At 35.1% G+C, this 25,738-nt stretch overlaps 1 protein-coding gene across 2 annotated transcripts in view; it reads right to left on the bottom strand.

Annotated features, from left to right (window-relative positions):
• The window catches only part of hyd (E3 ubiquitin-protein ligase hyd), an 83,786-nt gene that overhangs the window by 36,055 nt on the left and 21,993 nt on the right, over nt 1-25,738 (bottom strand). Inside the window, exons 3-11 of one of the 2 annotated variants that reach the window (XM_089089924.1) lie at nt 24,054-24,237; nt 22,052-22,329; nt 15,293-17,139; nt 11,832-12,065; nt 9,844-10,087; nt 7,859-8,120; nt 5,476-5,714; nt 2,541-2,761; nt 319-504 (exon numbers count right to left, since the gene is read on the bottom strand). In XM_089089924.1, the coding sequence (XP_088946050.1) occupies nt 319-504; nt 2,541-2,761; nt 5,476-5,714; nt 7,859-8,120; nt 9,844-10,087; nt 11,832-12,065; nt 15,293-17,139; nt 22,052-22,329; nt 24,054-24,237 (3,695 nt within the window). The remainder of the gene's footprint in view (nt 1-318; nt 505-2,540; nt 2,762-5,475; nt 5,715-7,858; nt 8,121-9,843; nt 10,088-11,831; nt 12,066-15,292; nt 17,140-22,051; nt 22,330-24,053; nt 24,238-25,738) is intronic. The other variant, XM_089089925.1, reaches the window with a different exon arrangement.

The raw sequence follows: 25,738 nt of genomic DNA, 5'->3' as shown, positions 1-25,738 counted from the left end.
AATGAAGGACCAACAATCAGACCGATGCTGATATTCAGGCCTGGGCACAAATTCGGAGGCGCTAACTCCAACCCTCCCCCTGAAATACCAATATGATTAAAATATAACTCCCCTGTATTTTGTGTTTTTCCGTTTTTTTTTCCCAAAAAGTCGTACTGCTTTTGGAACGTGATCCCACAATGCTTTTGTCGTATAAAAGGAGAGGGAGGTAGAAGGAAGGAATCCTGCAAACTGATATAAGGAGAGGAGGGGTTTCTTTAAACCAATCCCAGGGATTTTTTTATTCACAGAAATTCACCAAAAAAGGGAGAAACTTACCGGGTTTCCCAGACATCTGAAGTTCTCTAATCATGGTATTCAAAAGTATTTCCAGGAGCTCAATTGGACACTTGACGAGAAGACAATGTGTAAACTTATCCAGCTGTGAGCTACCGGCCTGACTTTCCAAATAAGCTGCATCATCTGCTATTGCTGAATTTGAAGTCAACCTTTCTTCTTTCACACCTGAAAATAGAAAATTCGTAATCACCCAATATTAAAAGTACTTTGAATGGTAGTGAAAAGAGGCAAACTATGGGGACTGCTTCCTGGAATGGTAGAGATCATCAGCACATCTGTCATGTATTGTCATCTTCAGATGATAGTACATAAAGCTTGTCTAATGTACACAAGCATAATATTCAAAGTGCACAAGCCTGAGCACACTGCATAAGCTTGTCACCCAATTGATTACAATTTTTTTAAGCAAGTAGAATATACAAATTTGTTTCTACCTTCAACTTGAGAACAAACGAATTATAATCGTATAAGATCAAACAACTGTTCAGTTTTAGCATATCCTTTTATTACTCACTAAATTTCAAGTCAGTTTCTAAGAAAATATTAATTGGGCCTTGGGACAGACAATAATTATCTCGTGAAGTGTTTTTATCGAATGCTGTATCGTATGGCATTGTTTGGCTTATAAAATAATTATTGTTAATTATTATACTAGCTTATACTAGAGGATTTGAGGAATGTTGGGGGTTTGCAGGATTTTCGTAAGTCGCTAAAGAACCATTGTTTTGATGTGTATATTTTGAATGGATTATTCCACGCCACTTAAGTTTTGTTTTTGAGGAGGGTTTAGTTGCAGCTGAATATGATTATAATTTTTTTATTTTTTTGGGGTTTTTTTTGGTGGTTCGTTGGTTTTGGGGTCCGGTAATTTGCGCTCTAATTTTGTTTTTTTTTTTTTTTTTTTTCTATTTCTTTTTTTTTTCTTTTTTGTTTTTTTTTTCTTTTTTGGTTTCTTGGTTTTTTGATTTATTAGGTGGGTTTTCTCCCGCACAAGCATTGCTTCAGGGAATCGATGATGTATATATATATTTTTTTTTTTTTTTAAATAAACCCATTGTTACTTACTTACTTACCCGTTACGGTGCTGCAATCTTAAAAGAAATGAAATTCGAGGAATATTCCCCCGTGGAATTCCCCTTCTGCGGAAAACTCCCCCTCCGCAGAAAGTTCCCCCCACACATGAATATCGATCGTATATTTGAATTTAGAAGAATTTGACAAAAGCAACAAAAAGAGAAACCTCAACGATGAACAAACAAACGGGACTACGGCCGGTAGAAAGAAAAGAACTAAAACGGCGCGGATATTTCACCTGTATGAAAACAAGGTATCTTTAACGCCGATACAAAAAAGATAAAAACTAAAATAGCCTAAAAACAAATAAAATCCTAAATCAAGAAATAAAAACAACCAAAATCGATATCTACAACTGTCTCTGCTGATTTTATAGGTCACAAAAGCTAATAGAGTTGCTTCAATCAGAACACCAAAACAAATGGATAAAATAAAATGAACAAGAAGTTAATTATTCTGTTGTGAAATAATCCTATTGTTTGCTACTATTGCTGCAATTCTCCCAGGTCTTGTATTTAATCCAGTCCCCTGGTGATTTTGATAAATCACCATATTATATATATTATATTATTATATATAATATTATATATAATAAGGTGATAAAACCTTTTTACCCTCATTAACTACTGGTTCACTTTTAAGAAGACTGTTATATATCAATATCCAAATTACCCGTATCTCTATTTATTGAGCTGTTAGCAATATATGTTTTTTTTTTCAATAGCCTCCTTAGCCCACAGTATAAACCCTCTATCATTAGAAATGGCTATGGCATCATCGAATTATACATAATGATCAGGGTGATAGAAAATGTGTTCAGCTAAAGCCGAAACTAATTTCACCCTGATTATTATGTAGAATTCGATGACGCCACGGCCATTTCTAACGATAGAGGGTTTACATAGTGGGCTAGGGAGGCTATTGAAAAAAGTTTCACTTAAAAAGTTGCAGATACTCAGAAAATCATGAGACAATAGAAAGGGAGGTGAGTAGTAGGACAACTCATTGACAAGGGTCAATCAAAAACGGTAAAGTTAAACCCCGAGGAAATTTCAAAATAGGAATTATAATGGCGAAAAGAATAAAACAGGTAGAATAAACATGGGGCGAAAAGGGTGAAAACATACCACTTTTTAACATAGAGCTGACAGCAGTCCATTCTCCAAGCAGTCTTTCCAAAGCACGTTTGGCAAATCGAGGCGGTTCTAAGTCGTGATCGGGTACATCAAGGTCAGCATCCCCAATCGCATTTTTCCTTGAGCTTCTTGAGCGCGATGGACGGTACTGTCTCTGTTCTGTCAATTGTCGGCCAACAGTTTGCACAAGAAATAGAAGAATGTTCTCACCTCTGCAAAAAAAAGCATCAGTTACTGGTATATGTTCTTTTTTGCTACTTACTTTGACACATAAAAAAATACACTTACAATAATCAGCATTAAATTTTTGGTATCAAATTAGTGCACTCATTTGAACTTCTTAACGTGAATTCAAAAAATTTTGGTTATCGCTATTGTTGCATGAAAATTTTCAAAAAAAGACATAGCACAAGATTTTTCTGGCAACAGATAGCCTTTTTGTAGAAATAGGTTTATTTTTGAAAAATAGAGCAGCCAACCAAATGTTATGAAGCTCAAAATACAAAAAAGGAAACATTAACAACCTAAGACAGAGTTAAGCCTTTGCAAATCATTCCTTTTGTATTAGTCCTTTCTATTTCCAAAAATTAGTTTCTAAGCAACAAATTTATCCTGGAAAAAATATCCATAAAATGCCACATTTTTCCGGTCACTTTTAAATATCTTTTTACTACCATAATTGTTATTTTTTTGGTACCTGTACGATCTACGCCCTACCGCTCTAGTTGTTCGTTCATCGACGCATTGCAGAACCGCTTTTTTTGTTAGTTTATTTTAGCTTAGCGTGAGATAAGACAAAGAGAAGTGATGTATTGGACAGTGTGAAGTTAGGAAACAATTTTTACTACATAATATGCAGAATAATTGTGCCGAACACATTAGGCATGCAGACCAGCTATACCTTACCCCCACCCCCCGAATGTGCAAATATATAGCCCAAATTTGCTTCTTAAGTATTATATTTTTATCATACTTAGGTGTATTTCATTAGGATTGAGCGTCAAAAAAAACATATTAAAAGAATATTAGGTAGGGCGTAGATCATACAAGTACCATTTTTTTCAACCTTTATACCTTTGCACAAGCAAAATTTACCACGAACGACTAAATTGCTTGAAAATCACTTTTATGTACCTGAACAATAGGACAATATGGTATCCCGCATATTGGATAGATCAAGTTTATCTACTTGTTTTAACTCCAGCTTAGATGATCTCTGAAATCTATGAAAAGCCACCCTTTTTGTAAAAATGAAAATTTCTGCACACAACCTGCCCTTTTTAAAGAATTTAGCTTATAACATAGATTTTCATATTTTAAAAAACGGAAAAATTCACACTGGATTCTTTTGAGACTCGATCTCTGGAGATACTTTAATTGTCTTCAGCTTGGGATCCTTCTCAATTTTAAAGTGTAGAGCAAACTTTAGAAAAGAAATATAAGATACAACTATCCTTCAGCTGGCATACAGAGGAATCTCCCACCCCAACATTGGCTCGAAACACGTCCCTGAAAAACAGCAGCGTGAATATACACTTTTTCATGTTACTCTCCCCCCCCCTCCCCAGATGGTTCGAATCTGTTTTTACCGTCGTTTAGGCTATTAAATAAATCACACAAATTTGACACACAAAGAAACAAATTTTATCAACTGTCAATGACGACCAAAAAGCAATATGTTTCCCGAGTCGTGAAGATGAATTCTGGGCCTCCGTAGGTGTCCATGTCTCAAATGCAAACAAACAAAGAGTATTCTCAAAAGGTATTTTTTTTTTTTAGTTCCCTTTGTTTCGTCGGCCAGATGAATCGAGTGCCGGTTTGTCAAATTTATCAAAAAAAAAAAAAAATCAAACTAAGAAACAAAATTAATTTAGAAATAATTAATAAAAGAAAATAAATTATTAATTATGAAGCCAGTGTGACCAGGACTGCTTTTAAACGCATTGAATAGTATTCATTGCACTCGAACACATCAGCACCCCCCCCCCCCACAATTAAAAATAGCGCCACGAGAGGAAGAACCAACAGTTCTTCCGGATGGAAGACTCATGAAAACTTGAAATTGGTTTTCAATTCTTAAGTAATGTTTTGTTTGTTCTAGTTCCATTTGTTTCGCCACCTATTAATGAGTGTTTTTAGTATTTGTATGCGATTAAGAGGTTAAATTGACTAAATCAACAAAACCTGCAATGTATGAAATTAAAATAGAACCCACACTGCTCGTTTGGATGTTTATGAACCAATGCCCATAGGTGTTTTCTTGCTTTCAGAGGGGTCACGCACGAATTGCTGATGTGTCAAATTTATAAGGCAAGCTATATAAATAGATAATATATATGAAATATAATCATAAAAGATAACTATAATTATAAGTTTTTATAATAAATTATAATTATTATTTATTATTATATATATTACTATAAATGTTACATTTATATTATAATTTAATTACATATTATTAATGCTAATTAATTATAAATAATCATAAATATTTTAGTTCAATTCAACAGGTTTGATCCCGCTTTCTAAGGCTATATTGAGAGAAAGGATGAGATGGCTAGGAAATATTCTGTAGATGAAGCTTGACAGATTGCCAAAGACCGTCATTGTCGGCCAACCGTCAAGGGTCGTCCCCGAATGGGTGGGAGGATGTCGTAAGGAAAGGTTTATGAGAATTGGGAATTCCTAGGGAGGGTGTAAAGAGGGGGGCTTTGCATAGACAGGGATGGAGAAGGAGCGTGTGCAGCTGTGTCGGCCTAAGGCGGCTCGGTGCTGCAGTAAGTTGTTAGTAGTATAATTATAATTTATAATAATAATAAATCATAATTTTATAATAAATCTTATAAGATTTTACAATGACTAACTATGAAAAGATATAAATTATACATTATAAGTAAATAAATCAAACTGAGAAGCTGGTAAATACCTTGAGTTCGGTAAACTGACTAAATCCGTGTCAGATATCAAACGACAAAGTAGCCCATATCGCACTGTTTGATTGCCAGCAATTAATGCCTTGCATTTGCACTTTTCCCAACAATCGCAGTATGCAGTAGGGGAAGTTCTCTTCAATTTGCAGTCATGCCCCTTATGACAGACCCTTGCGCATTCGGTACAACAACACAGAGAACCAGTCAGACCACAAGTGCGACATTCAAAAATGTCCTAAAAAAAGAAAATCAAATCTTAAAAGAAAAAAAGAGGTAATTTGGGGAAAACACTCATATAAAAAATATATAAGTTTGCGTAGAAAATCATACAAAATCTTGATATCTCATAGAGTACATGCGGCCTAGCCAGAATTGCAGGGCACTCGAAAAACTGTCGGGCTCTCCACAGGAATACACTATTCTTTTAAGTATTAAAACACTTTCATAAATTTGAGAGTGAGCCAGTACAAGCACAAGTGCCAAGCAGTGAGCCACACAGCACAAGAGCAAGATTCAAAAATATTCATAACAAAACCTTATTAGACACATGTATTTAGACTTTCCTTCGCTAATGCATTTTCTTTAACGTATGATCAAATACTTTATTTTTTGGACAGCTAAATGTCGGCTTTGTGGTCGGCTGGCTTTTTATTTATATTGACGATACAGAGTGTTAACACTGACCATGTTATTTTTTATATTTTCTTTCTTTATTTCATCAGAACTTTGACCAAAAATAGGGATGAACAAACTTTCGGCCTTTAGATGAATACACCAATAAACTTTATCAATAAACCAGTAGCTAGAAAAAATTCCCGAAAATATATAAAATATTATTAATATAATATTAATACATATAACATATTAAATATATAAATAAGAAAATTAGTAATTAGTGGTAAATATTTCGGTGTTCATATTATTGACTTAGGAAAAATATACCACTCGCTGTCATTTTATACTCTTTACGAATATAATAATCGTTTCTCTCACAAATTCAAAGTTAAGCCATTTTTGAACCCTTGAAAATGACCTAAAAATTTCTAGTGTTTTGGGTATAAAACGGGTTAAACCATGGATTTCCAACTTACTTGTCGATTCAGTGGATTCGGTATAGGCATCGTCACTTGAATCAGAATCTAAGTCTGAATGAGAGGAGCTAGATTTGCAAGGAGATCCTGTTGAAGACAGTCTTAATGACTGTGAAAGTGACTGAATGTTCCGCTCTTATGATCCAGTGCTTAGTTAGTCAAAGTTCTCAAAGTGTTACAAACCTCTTTTTTAATTGTATTCACTACTTTTATAAATGAATAAAAAAAAACATGTATGTGATATGAGGAATCTGGCATAATAAGGCTATTTAAATATGCAAAGCTGTTAGGGTGACCTTTCTTAGATTTAAATGTGGAAATTGAATGTACAATTGAAGATTGAGTTTGAGTTTTCTGAAGTTTTTAAAAGAAGAATTAAAATTTCACAAAATAAAAAGCTCAAAACTTCCATTTACATGATTTAATTTTTGTCTCTTCCAACTATGTTTTAAACGCCAATTCTCACCAAATCCCTAAGGGGAAAATTGGGGGAAAAAAATCGTTTCAGAAGGGAGGGCTAGGTTTTGAAAAATAAACGATTATTTAGAAAAAAAATATTTAGATTAATATGAAATCTATTATTCCTTACGAGTATTAAAATTATTATTTTCTTTATTTTTTCATCTGGCAGCAAAACAGTTAAAGCAGTTGAACAAGGGCAACATTCAAAAATCAAACTACAGACAAGTATAGAAACATGTATTTAGAGCTTCCCTTGACAATTCTTTCACTTTAAATTAATACATTATTTGACGTTATAAAACAAAACAAAACATAATAGAACAGTCTTAATAAAAAGCAAAACATTGGTTTTTTGCATTGCTATTTTTTGGTTTAGACTGTTGATAATTGTATAATAAAACTGAACAGGACCCCTCCCATCTTGTTTGTAAATTCCCACTATGTTGACCCAATATATAGATGAACATATTTTAGCCTTTAAATCAATAATCAATATACCAATACATTTGATCAAAAAAAAAAGTTTGCCGGGCGTAGTAAGAAAATATTCCCCAAAACACTGGCTTGAATGGCATTTACCCCATGTATGGAGTTTGTAGAACAAAGGAAGCCAACCTTTTAAAGTTTATGGAGTATTTTCAAAAGAAGATAATGAGATTTCATCGATTAAGAATGTCTGAAAATTTTGAAAAATTTTTGAAAATTTTTGATAAATTTTGAAAATTTTTGATAAATTTTGAAAATTTTTGTTTTCCAAATTATGATTTAAACACCAGATGCTGCAATTAAATAAATAACAACAAAAGAAAATAAAAAAATTAGAAACCTGGTTAATATGTTCAGCTCCAGTCCAAGTGAAACTACAAGTATCATTACTGCATAATACATAAAGTGGCGAATCATCACCATTTCCTTTGGCTACTGGATAAAGCAGATCTTGCAAAGAAGATTTCCTTGTCTCTCCTGACGCCAATTCAGGTGATAGACTGCTATTGGTAATACGCTCAGCTGTATCCAATATTAACAGAGCTGCAGGATAGGCCCTTGCTGCAACTGCTTGCATAAATGGAGTATTGCCACTTGAGTCTCTGAAAATAAAACAAATGTAGTCACTAACAGTCTGTTGCAATTGATAATAAAAAAAAAAATTACAAATTGGCTTTCAGAGGTATAAAAGCCAAGTCAGCCATAATCTCTTTGCAGAATATTTTCATTTCATTCGAAACATTTACATTCTACACACAACTTTTTTTTGTATCGCATCATTTCTGTACTTCTTTCCTATATCTAAAAGGCGTATTTCAAGAAACTATTCTCCACGAGCAATTGAGCGTATATATCAACTAGGCAGTTTATGTCAAGCGTGATAGCAGCTCTAATAATAAGAATCATCTGACAGCAGGATAATACTGCCCAAGCTGTTCTGCATTGTCCAGACAAAGGTTTGGGCATCTAAAGGAAATCATCATTAATATAAAGGGTGCTAGTGGTTTCGTTATGCCATTATTAGTAGTGCCACCCTGCTTCCAAACCTTAACACCCTTTTCAACCGAAAAGTTGTTGCAAATGAAAATAGATTCTATTTGAAATCAAATATCTTGCAAAAAAAAAAAAAAAAAAAAAAAAACATTAACCCTCACCCCACTGACCTCTAGGAAGAATTTGCCTGGTGGCCAAAAAAAAAGAACTCCGATAAAGACCGATTTAGAGTCCCAAGGTGGCTTTGACCAGATTTTGGGTCCTGTTGTAAGTACAACTAAGAGCATTTTAGTTTTATGCACACATTTTATGATACTAAGCATTGTCACTTTATGTGGAATTGCATTATGCGGAACATTCCCATTATATGCGGAACCTTTTTTAGGGCCACATCAGTTTTTATACTATCCTCCTACACTTAAAGGGTACATTTCAAGAAACTATTATTTATGAGCAGTTGAGCGAAGCCATCGACAAGGCAGTTTGTTCTAAACAGGTAATTACTCTGATAAAAGAATCATATGACAAAAGGTCAATAGTTTCCGAGCTGCTCTTCATTTCCCACACCGAGGATGTGCATTTCAAGGAAACCGTCATCAATATAAAGGCTGTTAGTGCTATGTCTACAAGCAATATGTACGCATCATCGGGGTACAGATGCAATGATCCCGTTAAAATAATGTACAATTATTTATCTTTATATTGATTTACTTCCCTCCAAAGATTTATTTCATTTACACTGCCATTTCCCAAGCCACTACAGCCAATACGCATAAACACGGTACGGTCGTACAGGACAGAACCCCACTACAGGAGACAAGATTTTCCTGTCTTATCTTTATTTTTGGTGTAGTTGAACTCATTGTAATAATTGTTAGCCTTCCTTTCGAGTTTAGCTCCCTGTTGACTTTATTTGTGTTGTTTATATTTGTTTGAAATAAAATTTATCTATCTAAGAGAGCTACAGGAGAGCCACCTACGGGACAAACGCTGCCTACTAGATACAAGACAGAACATCCCGCACTGATTACTCGAAGAACAACTACATAAGGCAGGACCTCCACTTGGAATGGTATCCCGAGGGGTGTTGTCCCTGAAAACCCATCTGTTGATTCCTTTAACAGCAATCTCAACAGACACAACTCTAGGGATAAAAAACTATGTAAATGATTAACTAGTGACACATCATGCCCTGAGTTTTACCAAAAGCACCATGAATTTTGTCATACTTCATGATTCTGTAGTTATGCATGAATAGCTTTCATCAAATCATATACTGATTTTTTTTGCATCCTACCATAAAATCAAGATGACAGCATGAAATACACTTACTTAGTGCTCAAAAGTTGGCGAATATGTGGAGAAAGAGCTTGACAATCAAATATTGCCCTCAGAGCACTCAGTGAATTGGCTCTCCGTTTATGAGGTTCACTAACTGACGCACCACCAGAAGGAGTTTTGGCATTCACCTCCTCATCACCAGATACCAAAGCTGGGGATGGTTCTGGTGGCCAGGTAAAAGTTGGGATTGGTTCTTCATCACCGCCTTGATTTTCAGGTTCTCGTCCAGATATCCCTAAAATTAATAACAAATACAATACAAAAAAAGAAGTTAATGCATACCTAGATATATTCACGGGAATGAGACGTAACGCCAAAATTTAGAATAATAAAAATAATAAACTGATAAGATAAAAAAGAGAATATATAATTGAAAATAAAAAATTAAAACATTCCAAAGGTCGTAGAATTAAAATTCCAGTAAAACTTAATAAACGGCTTCAAATTATTACTCAAGTTTGCCCTTTCCGTGGGGAGGAGGATTTCTCCGTGGAGGCTGGGCCAGATTTCCTGGCATTACTTAAAAAAAGATCAGAAATTAAATACAAAAAAAACAAGTTTTTTCAGCTGAAAGCAAGGAGCAACATTAACTTAAAACATACAGAAATGATTACGCATATGAAGGGGACTACCTCCTCCTTAACACCTCGCTCTTTACACTAAAGTTTGAATTTTGTCCCAATTCTTTAATAGCGACTCCTGAAACACAAGGGTTGTTTAATTTGGACAATAAGAAGATTTTTTCAAAAATACTAAGAAACTTTAGCGCAAAGAACGAGGTGTTGAGGAGGAGGCAACCCCCTTCATGTACGTAATAATTTTTGTTCGTTTTAAATTTTTATGTTTCTCATTTCAACTTTCAGTTGATTCTTTTTTTTTAATTCTAAAAGAAAGTGTATTTACAGAAAGTGTAAAGTGTATTTAGAAAGTGTAGAAAGAATGGCGCCTTAAGCTTCAAAATTTACTTTTTATCCTAAAGTTTTCAAAATGTCAGTGCGCCTTTAGGTAAACATAGAATAGGAAAGCGAGTGGATTTACCCATTGATTTGCCGTAGCTTTAATGCACTAATGAAGTATCAATTAAATCTTGAAGTTTCAATCATCATGTTTAATGAGCCTAATACTTAAAGAATACGTTTTTATGCACAGATGTTCTAGCATTTAGTGAGCCTTCAGATAAATATCGAAGGGGTAAGGGGGGGATTTAGCCCCTACTTTACCGTACCTTTACGGGACATACAGTGTCAATTAATTTTTCATGTTTCATTCATCATGTTTCATATGTCTAAAGCTACAAAATGTAATGCTTTTAATGCTGAGATTTTCTAATTTTCAGTGAGCCTTGAGATAAATATAGAAGGGGGGGGGGAGATTATACTCTTAATCTACAGTACCATTACTGTTCTAACAGAATATTAATGAATTTGTGTAAAATGACTAATTCAATTTGAAATCAAATATTCCAGTAAAATTAAATGTTTTTTTTTCCAAAGATCACACTATTTCTAGATGTTTCAATGACCCAAAAAGCTCTTTGCCACAACATTTTTGGCACATTTAAAAACAAATTTATGGTTCAATGCTCCCTCTTGAAGGTAAACGTCAAATTTCGACTTCAAACTAAAATTTACAGAAATGTCCTTCAATGAAGTGTGTTCAATATGATCGAATTATTTGTTTTAACACAAATCATTTTAGTTCCATTTCACCAATACCGCCTAGTTTTTTTTTATAGCTTTTATGATTTTCTAAAGTAGTTATTACGAGAGAGCAAAGGCTGTATGGTATGTGCAATTGATTAAAACCAAAATATAGAAATTCCCGACAAGAACAAACTCATTTGAAGCTAACTGTAATTGACCTGATGAGTAAAAATTAACTATCCGCGCAATTTTAATTTAATAAATGAGTAAACTGTATAAAAACGACAAGTTAAATCGAATAAAATAAATATTAAAATAACTGTAAATAAGAATTACCTGGTGACCTGTTTGAGCTACTCGCCGCACGTCTCATCATTTCCCTCAGACTAAACCCTCTGGACCCAAGCGTTTCCAAGCTATCACCAGTCCCAACTGCAGGAGAGCTTGGCGTAGAGCCAGGATTATCAACATCCATATCTTTATTAGACAAAGGACTACACAAAGATACACAGGCATGGAGAATGGTTCTTCCTCCATCACACCTCTCATTTAGAACTGATTGCACCATCCCTAAAAACAATCATATTTTCAAAAAAACATTCTATAATATACGTACAATATAACATATAAATATATATAGTAAATAATATATTTTCCTTTCTAGCCGAGTGGTTGGCGCGCTGGATTTGGACTCCTTTGTCGGAAGGGCGGGGGTTCAATTCCTGGTGTGGCCGGATATTTGGTTTTAGACGGGAGTCAGTGACGTGACTCTGTAAGATCAGCCAAAGTCGACCTAGCTCTAAATAGGTGCCTGGAGAAATCTGAGGAAGGTAAGCAGTTAGGGTGTGCGAAAGCACAGGATGGCTGGCCCCTAGTCCCCCCCCCCATTGCACTTCCTGGCTGAAGGGCTTTGAAACGGATATAAGCACCACCGGTTTGGACTTTAAGAGTCTAGTGCCAAATCCTTTACCTTTATTTTTTATATATTTTTCTTCAAATAACTTATATTTATTTGTAAATTAAGAATTTCAAAATTATTCACAGGTTAAAAACGGCATTTATTTTTATCGAAACAATATAAGTCTTGAAAAACTAAAATGTTTCAGAACTGGCAGATTTTTATGAAAATGAACTATTGCTGTATTTATTATTTTATATTTGAAATCAACTGATTATGTAAGAAACTCATCAAAATTTCCATAGCTTTTAATAAGTGCGGGGCCTTAGTTTCGAAAAAAAAAAATCTAATCTAGGAAAATAAAATTGAAATTTTTAGGAAATTATTCTAAATGTTTCGAATCAAAGCTAAAATTCTGATATAAAACTGAAAATTCTGTACATTGACGGACATCACTCTTAAATAGTGAGAGTACTACTTATAAAAATAAATAAAGACACTTATTCTAAAATGATTAGATTCTCTTGAAATGATTTTTTAAAATGATAGAAAATTTATTCTAAAACGTTTTGAATCAAAGCTAAAATTCTGTACACTGTCCGCTCCGTCACTGTTAAATAGTTGGAGTACGACATATACAAATAAATAAAGTTAAATATTTTTACTATTAAATATAATTAAATATACTATTACTATTAAGCATAAATAGTTTTGATTTTTACTTTTAAATATATTTCCAAACTTGCTTGGGCAAAGAGCCAAGCATCTTTCTGTATAGAGGGGGACAAGACTACAGAGTAGCTCTATTTTCCTTTAGTTTCAACCTACACCTCCTAATCTCCGGAAAGTGGCTCGATCGAGCAATTTCTTATTTCCCTTTTGTATTCACAGTTCCATGCAGGCCAATGGTCAATGGTCGGAGGATAAGAAAATGTTCCTCTAGGGGGGGGGGGGCACGAAAAGTGGATCGATCGAGCAATTTCTTCATTCTCTTTTGTATTCACAGTTCCATACAGGCCAATGGTCAATACATGCCACATGGTTCCATACAGGCCGTAGTTCCGAAGCCAATGGTCAATGGTCGGAGGATAAGGAAATGTTCCTTTGGGGGGGGGGGGCACGACCCACTTAGCTCAAAGGGTGAGAAGTTTGTTTATTGAGAAGGTTCAAACATCAACTTTGCTGAGGGGAACATTAAAACAAAATCACTACCTTAAAATTCATTATTCTCGGAACTTTTATTACGAAGAGAAAGTGTTATGAAATGAGAAATCGGCTAAGTAAAACATAAAACTCACAAGTTCAATGATAAGTATAGACATTTATGGGAGAAATTTCGGAATCGGATTGAGGATGGTAGTGCTGTCCAGCTCTTTCATTTATTTGATTATTTTGCCCCCCCCCTCTCTTTCTTATTGCCCCTTTTAACTTTTTTAATATATTTTTTATCCCTTTTTTAGCTTGTGTTTATTCGTTGTTTTTTCCCCTCTCCCCCTCTTTTTTTAGTGTCAGTTTGATGTTTTTTTTTAAAACACGTGTTTTATTTTATTCATTTTTAGTTCTGTTTGACCAGTTTTTTATCTTTCTAATTTTTTAACTGGCCTTTTACAGTTAAATTATTGACTTACGAATGATTACACATTCTGATTGTTCTTTTTTTGTTGTCCTTATGGCATTCTTTGCCAGTTTTCCTGTTTTCTTTTTTTTTAAGATATTTTTTACTCCGAAGTCCGAATACGGCCCTTCGGAGCTTGTGATAATGATTTTTTGAAATAAATATCTTAAGTCCTATAAATAATTTAAACATTATTTAAAAAAATAATAAACTAAAAAAAAAAAATTCTGAAGATTGGTAAGATCAATTTAGAGCTTGAAAACCTATTGTACATACTTCCTCGTTCCTAGATACTCAATGAAACTAATATAGAGGCAAACCTTTAACAACTTGCTTTTATCATGCTTTTGGCTTTTAAGGTTTATGTTGAATTTACGTTCAACTGAGTATTTTCGAAAAAAAACTTTTTTTGGAAGAACCAGCTTCTTATACCCTTCAGATGCCAAATATTATGGGGGCCACGATTTTAAATTTCGTTGGCCTCAAAGTTGAAACTTGTTGAAACCCCCCTCAAGATGAAACTTGCAGCCAAAGTCAGTTGTTTCCCCCTATGATAGGTTAATGTTGAAATGTTTTTTTGTCAATGCATAGCTGCTGGAATATTGTGGTATTATTTAACAGCGGACACAGGAGTCGTGTTCCCAAATAACCCAAGAACATAGGAAAAACTTGATTTAGGGTCACAGACTTTTTTCCATAAAGTGAACGAGGACACAAAGACTAAACGCACGATTACTGCATTAGAATCCTTGATATCCAAATCTTAATTTTCAGTTTATTTAGTCTTTGGCTTTTAGCCGATCTTGGCTAGATAATCTTTGGCTTTTAGCCAGTCTAATAATATCGATGAATCTAGCCATTCTTGGCTTTAACCAAGTCTCTGGCTAAGTACCCAAACCTTACTTCTCGTTTTATCCAGTCTTTGGCTTTTTTCAATCTTATCTAGCCAATCTTGGCAAGATAATCGAGCCAATATTGGCTTTTAGCCAAGACTTTGGCTTAGCAACCATATCTCGTTTTATACAGTCTTTACCCAAATCTTGATTCTCGTGTATCCAGTTTTGGCCAAAAAACTTTTTTGAGAAAAGCCAACTCCTAGTTTCCTTGAGATTCCACATTTTACGGGGCTACAATTTTAAATTACGTAAGTTTTTAAGTTCACACTTAATAAGAGGACAAAGTGAAGGAGGACTCAAAGACTAAAATCAAAAATCTTGGACGACCATACAGAAATTCTGTGATCATGCACTTAAATAAATTGCAAAAAAGAAAAAGGGGACTTACTTTGATCTTGCTCAATAGATTGAAGCAAAGAGTGAACTCCATCAATATCACAGGTTAATATCCTCGGGATTAGCGACAGAGACTGAAAGACGAACAACGATAAAGCAGCATGAGTTTTGGCTGCTCCATTACCAGTTCCATGCAGACTTTGACTGCCAAAGGCAAAACATCTAATGGGGGGAAGGTCCAAAAGCGAAGGTTCTCTTAAAGACTCTGTATTGTCTCTAGTGATTGGGAATATAGTCCCGTTGCCATCAAGTATCAGGGGAAGGTTTTCTTCTGCCCATATGTGCAAGGATACATTTTTAAGATCTAATCCAGAAAAGGCAGAAACATCTGTTGGCAGAACATTTTCCTGCTCCACTTTTCCAGTGCTCAAGTCTAAAACATTGTAAGAAAAGCGGTTCTTATTTCTGACAATTGTATGGACCCATTGAGAATCAACAGTCAAGGCAATAATCTGCCCCCGGTCACTAGTACTTATTCGACGAGGAGACTTGACAAAACAATCGGGGATACGAGACTGCCCCCCAGGCTTCACAACCTGGAGGTCATCCTTCCTCATCAGTCTGCATTCAAGTAACAACGACATTGGGTCTTCAGTTTCTTTCTGGTCCTTTCCAGCAAATTTGACAGCAGCATATTGACCATCAATCTTAACTACTTTACCAACTGGCAAGTTTTTCACATCTTCGACAAACACCACATCTTTAATGTGCCAAGTTTCTTCTTCGTTTATATCCAATTCTTTGTGCACTTGACTTTTCTTTCTTTTATACGATCCAGCAAAACTGGCTTCACTACAAGTACTGCTAGCTGGACTTGGGGGAGGAGGCATATCAGTTTTATCAGAAGGGGCTCTTTCAGTACTACTACTTTTCTTGTCGTGAACAGGCGCAGGGATTAAAGGAGGAGGAATAGGTGGTGTAATAACTTTTACTCGGCAGGTTTCAGACATGTTCCACACAGAGCCAAGAAGCTGGCCTACTTTGGGAACGCCATTCACAATGCAGAATCCAATTGCACCTGCATGATATAATGGTCCATTTCGCATACAGACCAATGAATTGCTTGTAATTTCTCCTCCACTATGACTTCCTAGCTTTTTTGTTTTTGTCTTGTAACGTTCCCAGAGACGATTTCTTTGATTGAACGGAAGGACACCCCACCAATATAGTTCGTCATTCTCAAGCTTTGCCACAGTAAACAAGGACGATGTGTGGATCTGCGATACCCGCAAACCAGAAAGCTCCGAAAAAGAGGTTGCCGAGTGCTCAAGGCGATGAGTGCCTGTTGCGTGGACAACACTATCATCAAGCCAAGTTGCAATACGACCAGACTCAGCAACAACAGTGACTCTTATTTGAGATGAAGAGATTAATACAATTTTTTCGTTAGTTAGACACAACAGAGCCGTTCTTGGATGATGTAAGATGGGATTTTCTGGATGTCTGAATGGTTCCGGGTCCGACCACCGCCACTGATATATATGACCTGATGAGCTTACTGCAATAAGCTCTGAATGCATGGCAGCAATTTGAGTGAATTTAACTGGATGTGGATACCCCCTCTCTGGCCAAAATTCCACCTCATCAGACCACCAAAGTGGGGAAACATTGCTCGGTTCGGCCTTTTTTACACTAATTTTCGATTCAGATTGTTTAACAGCACTTGGTTCTCTATCCAACCATCCTGAGTCACGAAGTGCAGACTCAAGCCAACGTCGAGGACCAAAATACTGTCGATCCCTCCACCGTAGCATGTTACTATTTTCTCGTTCACTTCCACTTGAGGCATCACGATCAGTCCTCGGTCTGGCGCTCCGATTTCTGAAAGAAGATGTGTACCTAAACAAGGGAGAAAAAAAAGAATATTTCGTTAGAACTAAACGCCAAAGGCCAGCAAAAAAAGTTCTACTATAGCCACATAAAGCCCCATTTTTGGGTGCCTTTTTGGTGCAGTGGCTTGTCTTAATTGGTGAAAAATAGCAATAACGATCCTTCATTTTTAGGCAATAACATGAATAATGTGCATAGCGCCAACAACGTTAAATTGGAACACGGTCCTATTTCTTATTCGTCTGAATATTGAAGCAAACCTGGTTATACGTTCGGATTGGCTACTGGTTGGGAAGGAAATGAGGGCGTGTTCTCCTATCTCATGTCTACCAATAAAGGATAGGAAGGCAAGGTTTCTTCTAATCCTCTTTTACGTTAAGACAGGAAGAAATCATTAATTTTGAGTGTAAGCTTCTTAACGTGTAGAATCCTTTTGACCCTTATTAAACCGATTAAGACCAGGCTTGGCTGCAATTGTTATATTTTTCGTTTTTAATTTTTTTTTTTTTTTTTGGGGGGGGGAGGAAACGTTAAACTCATCAAAAATAATAGACTATTAAATTACTATTACAAAACTGCTATGAACCTAGTTGATTTTGAATTAAAATCACTTGATGGAAGTGATGAAAGACTTGAAAGCCATGGCCAATTGGAGTAAAGCCGAGACAGTCTCAGTGAGAGGCAAAGGTGACGTAGCTCTTTTCAGAATTGTATAAAAACGATATCATTTCCCTTGTTTATAGATAGTCTATCATCCATCCTAGGGCAGAACTAAGATACGATTCTAATACAAATGAATGTTTTTGGTGAACTTATTTAACTTTCTTACTTAATCAACATTACAAGTGAAACAGAAACGAAAAGGATTTTCTGGTTTTATTTAAAATTTATTTTTGAGACAGATTTTCTGTACCTGGGAAAATAATGTGACCTTAATAGAGTTTCAAGAATTCTTTTTTTTTTTCAAGTATGTGTCTTGGAAAATATTTTTTCACACCATCAAGGATTCAAAATATGCTAATGCATGAATATTAGCGACTTCGACTGCAGCGGCAGCCATGGCTATTATTATACAACAACAGTTAAAAAGCCTCCAAAAGGTTACTAAGATTTACTTATGCGTGACAAAGGCATATTCGAATTCCGCACTGAAAACTAGACCAGAATTCATGCAATCTAAGAAGTTATTTTCAAACAGATAGCTCTGATTCTTGGACTTTTGGTTTTCCTGACTTTCCAGGGTTTTTTACTTTTATTTATTATTTACTTATTATTATTTTCACGGTATTTGTTTAGCCTTGTGACACCTGATAAGGAGACATGATAAGAAAACAATTCTTACTTTAAAATATGTATAATGATCCTAGTTCTTATATTATCCAACGGGAGAACCTTTATCATCAAGTCTTTCCTCTAAAAATCCTCAAAAGAGAAAAAGTTTCCAAATATCACCACGTTGAAAATTCAATGCTCAAGTCTTTTTAAATTGCCGCCTAATAAGTTCTTTTATAGATAGCGTTCACGCCGGTCTTTTTAATATTTTTTTTTTTTAAACAGCAGTGGTTAAGGGCGAATAGCAGTGCCATGAATATAAAATATTAATAGCAGTGGCAAAAATAAAAATGTTGTATTTTCGGCGAAAAACCAAAAATACAAAATAGGCATTGCATTGAAAAGAAATGAAATAATATAAAAAAAATTATATAAAAAATCCGTTGATTTTGAATTGAAGTTATCAGGTTAGGTAATAAAAGATGCATGGAATTTCCATAATTTCAATTTACCACTACTTTTTCTTTAAACACATTTTTTGACACACATGCTAAACGCTATCTATAAAACAACTTATTTGCCGGCAGTTTACAGCAGCAATTTCTAAAGACTCAAGCATTGAATTTTCAACGTTGTGATATTTGGAAACTTTTTCTCTTTTGAGGATTTTTAGAGGAAAGACTTGATGATAAAGGTTCTCCCGTTGGATAATGTAAGAACTAGGATTTAAGAAATTATCATCATTATACATATTTTAAAGTAAGAATTGTTTTCTTAACATGTCTCCTTATCAGGTGTCACAAGGCTAAACAAATACCAATTTCACATTATTTATTATTAATCATTTTTACATATTACTTGATTATTATTATTTTACTATTAAGCGAATAATAAATTTCTCTTTTGCAATTAACCAGTTTAACAGCATAGCCTATCTTGTTTCAAAATTTGAGAACGATGCCAACTCTGGAATAAACCGAATCATATTTTGGAATTCAGTTCTGGAATAAGCAAAAAATTATAAGGATGACTGTATTTGCAGACCAAGCGTTTTAAATTCTCCTATTGAAATTTTAAAGCCTCATATTAGATTTTTAAGATTTTTTCGAGCCTCATAGCACGCGAATTAAGATTTCTTCCAGCCTCACAGCACGCGAATTAAGATTTGTTCCAGCCTCACAGCACGCGAATTAAGAGTTCTTCCAGCCTCACAGCACGCAAATTAAGATTTCTTCCAGTCTCACAGCACGCGAATTAAGATTTTTCCAGCCTCACTGCACGCGAATTAAGATTTTTTCCAGCCTCACAGCACGCAAATTAAGATTTCTTCCAGCCTCACAGCACGCAAATTAAGATTTCTTCCAGTCTCACAGCACGCGAATTAAGATTTTTTCCAGCCTCATAGCACGCGAATTACGATTTTTTCCATTCTCACAGCACGCGAATTAGGATTTCTTCCATCCTCACAGCACGCGAATTAGGACTTCTTCCAGCCTCACAGCACGCGAATTAAGACTTTTTTCAACCTCACAGCACGCGAATTAAGATACCATCTACTTGTTTTCAGATGTTAGATTCTGTCGCGCAAGAAGTGTGTAATTTGGCTTTGCTACTCCTTATTTGACACTTTTAACTACTTTCTAGCGAAATATTAATAGGATAAAAGCGTCTCGATGTTAATTCTTTCCAGTGCTTTTTTGAAACCTAACAACTTCGTTTTAGCTAGAACTACTCAGGAACTTATTTCATTTGAAAGCGATACTGGCTCCTACTGGCTAAAGTTAAATTATTGTAGTCAATACAATCTAAATATTTTCGACTGGATTCTGATAAAACAAAGTTTTCGCTCAAAAGCTTGGAATACAACGCGTAATTTATGTAGCTTCAGACGCACTGGAAACCTGATCGCCCAATGGAGGATGCCTTTCACGACCTGTTCTTCGCCCGGTATTCGAGGACAAGTATTACTGAATTTATTTATGTCCCGTCGTAAAAAGATTGACACTAAGTTTTATATAAAAAAAGAAAGAAGAAAAATGACAGCAAAAGAAAACAAAACTCAAAACGTAATACAAGAAAAGCAATTAAAAAAACTAATATTTTAAAATGGAACATCGTGACTTTCTAATTATTCAGTTGCTTCACATTGAAACATTTCAACACATATATGATGGCAACATTAGAGTGTATGATACCGTACCTCCTAGTGGCCTAAGAATTACTTCTCCTAGTGGCCAAGAATACTTACCAAAGGTGAGAGGCAAGATACTTTGCATACCGGCAGTAAATTCGCCAGAGTTGTTTTCTTTCTATTATCAAGAAAGAAGGCGAAAAAGGTGCAAGGTGTAGTAAAATTCGGCTAGGTATGGTAAATTAGGTATAGTAATTGCTGCAGTTTAGCTACTAGCCATCAATTAAAACATCTTACTGGCTGCAGTAGGCAGTGAAGGTCTTGCGCTGGAATTAAACGATAAGGAGCTTTCTAGTCGCTTTAAGAGAGTAATTGCTGCAGTTTAGCTACTAGCCATCAATTAAAACATCTTACTGGCTGCAGTAGGCAGTGAAGGTCTTGCGATGGAATTTAACGATAAGGAGCTTTCTAGTCGCTTTAAGAGAGTCGCAATTTGGAAGGCCTAGATATTTTATTGCTGGTTTAGTAGCAATCGAAACTAGATAAAGATCACTTTAAAAACTTTGAAAATTAGGCTCCAGATGAACAGTACGACGTCTGACTTTCCTGCGTTAAATTTGAGTTATCTTTCATTATTTTCAACTCATAATGGCAGAATTTGTCGGCTTTTCGTCTGGGGTTGAAGGCATTTCTGTATAAGCTGTGCATCGAAGATACATTTACTGAACACAAATGGGTAAGCAAAGGCACCTTGGCTTTAACCACGGCGGAGAGATATGACTATATGCATAGTCTGGCAATTTAGTTAAGACGAAAAATTTTTAATTATATTTTATCACAATTTTATTGTATCTAGCTGCATACAATATATAGTGACATAGTTAAATGGTCGATAACCTTGAGTGACCTTGTATTAATCAATGGAAAATAAATTACGGTTCCTAACGTTCCTTCAATGTTGTTCCCTTTTGTTTTTATATAATTGTATTTCCATATTAATTTTTTATTGGACATTTCCAAGCTTTGACATTTCAATGTCATTCTATTGTAACTTAAATAAGTTGGAATATAAAGGAATAGCAGAGCAAATACAAAAGTACAGCAAATCCTTTGCCTTGGGTTGGGAGTCATTGGTGTGACTCTGCAAGCTCAACCGCTATTACACACAGATCAAGGCTGAGCCTATATTTCTCTCTAATCTTTTGGTCATACAACTATGACGCCATGATGTCAATTGGTCATATAGTCAACAGCCGTGACATCAAACAACATTGCTTATCCTGTTTTTCCAAGGTTATGGAGAGAGTAATTCTAACTCATCCCTGGTTGATTTTAAGATACTAGCCCATATAAACTAATCTATGGTCAGAAGGTTCTGATCCTCAAAATCTTGTTTGTCTTATCTTGAAGGTGTGTCCAAAACATTTAAAAATAAGAATAAAACATATCTTTTAGTTTAAATCAGATTAAATATAAAGATAAAATAGGTGAAACAAAAAATATAATCTCCATAGTTACCCAAACATGTCTTCAGAGAACATTGCATCAGCATCAATGATAACGCTTGGTCCCGCCCCACTTCCTCCATTATCAGCATGAAATCCCCCAGTGCCACCAGGGTCTAAAAGGGATATTAGATCTTCAGGGACATAAGACTCTTGGGAATCGTCATCCGGTTCGTTGTCTTCATCATCTCGCGACAGCAAATTATTCACTGCTAGGTTGACATCCAAATTGGTTCGCTGCAGTTCACGAATAATCACATTGCGACTTTTGCCTTGCAGTACAACTTGAGCCTAAACGGATGAAAAATAATTGAGAATAATCTGACTGGTTTGTTAGGTCAATTCAGGTCCCAACAAATTCCATCAAAAAATGAAAATTCCACTCAGTGACATCAAAATTCCACCTAGGTAAGGAGGGGGGACAAACTAAAACATAAGTCCTCTCTTCAAAGTTTCAAATCCCAATTTAACAAAAACAAAATAAAATCAATATAAAATATACCCTTTCAAGTCAATTCAGGTTCCAACGAATTCCATAAAAAAAAAAAATGCAAATTCCACCAAGGTAAGAAAAAGGAAAAATTAAACATAAGCCGCCTCCTCAAAGTTTCAGATCCCAATCCTATGAAAAAAATAAAATATGTCCTTTTTACAAGACCCATTTTTTCTTAGAAAACTATATTGACAACATTGAAAACTATACATATCTCAAAGAGCAATATTCTGAATAGAGCAGAATAATAGAATAAAGAACAATAAAAAAATAGAATAATAAAAATAATAGAATTATACAAAAAAATATTGAGAACTGACAATATAAAATGGAAATTCATGGTTGACTCTGAATAGTGCAACTCAGAATTCTTGACCCTCTAGGCTCACAAAGTAGAAGGTTAAAGTTACAAGAGAACTTAAAATAGGTTAATACATTAAATCATCGTCAGGTCAAGTTAACACAATTTGTACATTGCTCTACCCTTAAATTAATCAATTATCTTTTTAGTTAAATCGACTTAGAGAGCTTTAATATTTTAATATATTATTTTTAAATAATCATAGTTGCATCCAATAAATGTGTGCAACAATAACTCAATGACATAAAGGGTTTTTATACAACTATTCGATTCTAGTAAGCTTAACTCTCTTGATTCCAGTGCTGTTATGCATAGCTACTTCTCTGTAACTCCTTTTCTTATTCAGTCAAGCTAAAACACTTTTTTTTAAGAAAAACACTAGAAAATACTAAATATAAAATTTTATAGAAAAGACTGAGGCTCTCAATGTTAAAACTGGAAATTTATCTCCATTTGTATGGATAATATTTATGCATTGATACTATCCAAGCGTATTGATCCACTGATACAGCACAAATGAGTATTGTATCAATCCTATGTTGCTGGACGATTATCGGGGTAACTATACGAGTCTCTAGTCTGGAGCAGCCATTAATTATTTGTCATTTAAACCAAAATTGGATTAATTTGCTAAGTGCTGGAGGTAAAAATTGCGTCAATTGAAGAACCTTGGCATTAATTAGATCAGTTTTGCTGAGGGTTTACAAATATCTAAATCTGGCACTAATTACAAAGCTAGTCTTGATAGTGCATGTGCACAGAGATCCTCCTATTCAGTCTATGGATAGACTGCACAGGTGATGTAATTGTTAGTTGGCTGCACAGGAGAGGTAAAATACAGTAGCAAAATGTTTCTCCAAACATGACACACATTTCATAGCGCGCAATTTAGGAACTTTCCCAAACCATCAGCCGTCAGAGCCATAGTTTCAGTTGCTACAGGGTTTTCCATCAGAAATTTTTGTCATTGCGCGTGCGCGAAGACGGGGTCATGAAGTGTGTGTGGTTTTAGATGTATGTCAAAAATCTTCAATGGAGAGTATAGGACTTTTCGCTACTGTATACTACCTGTACTGTGGTTGGCTGTTAGAATTCATACTAGTTATCACGCTGAAATAAATAAGTGATCCATCATAGCATTATTTTGATTTAAGCACACACCTGTGTAACCAACTCATCTGGTACATAAACAGGCCGGGAACTTCCCATTATAACACCGCTCGTACCAAATGAAGAGGTTCCTCGTGGAGGGGGTCGACCACCAGTCCTCATTCTGGCACTGACTCTGGATCTTGACAAATTTCTACTAGCAGTTGTTCCTGAGCCGCCACTTGGACCTTTCCCACTGAGAAAAAGAGAGCACAATTATGCAAAGTAGTTATTTGGATATTCAGAAAATCTTGAACACCAGTTTTTTGCACCATTATATCATAAGTGCTAATAAAATTACAAACAAGAGCCAATTATACATTAAAAATTGGAAAATATTGAGAAGAAAATAAGTACAAAAGTAATTCTTTTAATAAATAATTAAAAATAGGTATAAGAGTTTAGCAGTGACAATTTTCTTTTTTTTTCCAAACTTTAGTCAAACATATTAGGTTTTGCAATTTGCACTTTGGAGTGATTGGTTCATCCATGTTGGATGAACCTTACTGTTGATGATTCCACATCAATTTTTGAGTTAAGTTTATTTTTATATATTTTTTGAATTAAAACCCAGATTGAACTTGAAATAATCAGTGAGTGTCACTGCAATTGGGAATCAAGAGGCTACACAACACACTGTTACGCATATGCAAACACGATTTTATACAGCGGAAGGAGGTCTTCTTGCCTCTAAAAAAAAATTTCAAATCATCTCTAACATCATATTCTCTAGCTAATTAACGCACTTTGCGCTTTATCAAAATGGAGCTTTTTATTGAGTTATTCAGGGAATCCCACTCATATTTGCATGGCTTATTAGATTTGGCAAAGTAAGTTTGATACACTTCCGTTTGAATGTTTGACGGTAAACATAGAGAGCAATTACTTTTTCTTCAATCTTTTAACAACAGTATAAGTATATATGAACAGTAACGAAAAGTTTGTCCAAAAATGACACATATCATAGCGCGCGGACAGCAAAGTTCCCAGTGCGTCACAGCTTTCAGTTGCTTCTTCGCATTCAGTAAGATAACATCATATGTAATGCGCTAAATATTTGTCATTGCGCGTGCGCGAAGAGGCGGAGTCACGAAGAGAGGTCTAGACTGATTTGTCGAACGTATGTAGTAGAGAGTATAGGACTTTTCACTACTGTTCATATATAGGAAAGGTTCCTGGGCTACCCAAGTTAAACATATTTTGGAAAGTTGTGGGAAAGGGGGGAAGGGAGGTTTAGTGGTAGAAAGAGAGGTGGTAGCAAACCAAGTTAAGTTTATTTTAGAGAGCCAGGAGATCCAGAAATGGCAATTTGATATATCCTCGTCACCTTCTCTATCTCAGCATGCTAGTATTAAGAACCTATGGGGGGAGCAAGTGTATTTTAAGGCGGGCTTAGTAGGGCGAAACTAAAGTGGGGAATATCGGTAAGGGGAAATTTTGTAGCATTTGGAGACAGGAGATAATATTTGGGGAAGATTAGGTCGAAGGTTGGTCCCTATTTTAGTCCGATGTGTGGGGACGAAAATGATAATTTAATTCATTTTTTATGTTTATGTAAGGAGTTAAGTGGTTTGAGAGAGGAAATTTTTCCGGGGTGATTCGCCACTCCCCCTCCGGTTCATCTGACATTAAATTCCTTTTATTTCGTTTTACCTTGCCCCCCCCCCCCCAGATTATAAGACATAAAACCGTTACTA

Source organism: Artemia sp. Qi Xiang Cuo, chromosome 5, assembly GCF_049724085.1.
Source record: "Artemia sp. Qi Xiang Cuo chromosome 5, ASM4972408v1, whole genome shotgun sequence".
Lineage (NCBI taxonomy): Eukaryota > Metazoa > Arthropoda > Branchiopoda > Anostraca > Artemiidae > Artemia > Artemia sp. Qi Xiang Cuo.
This window is presented reverse-complemented; position numbering and strand designations above follow the sequence as displayed.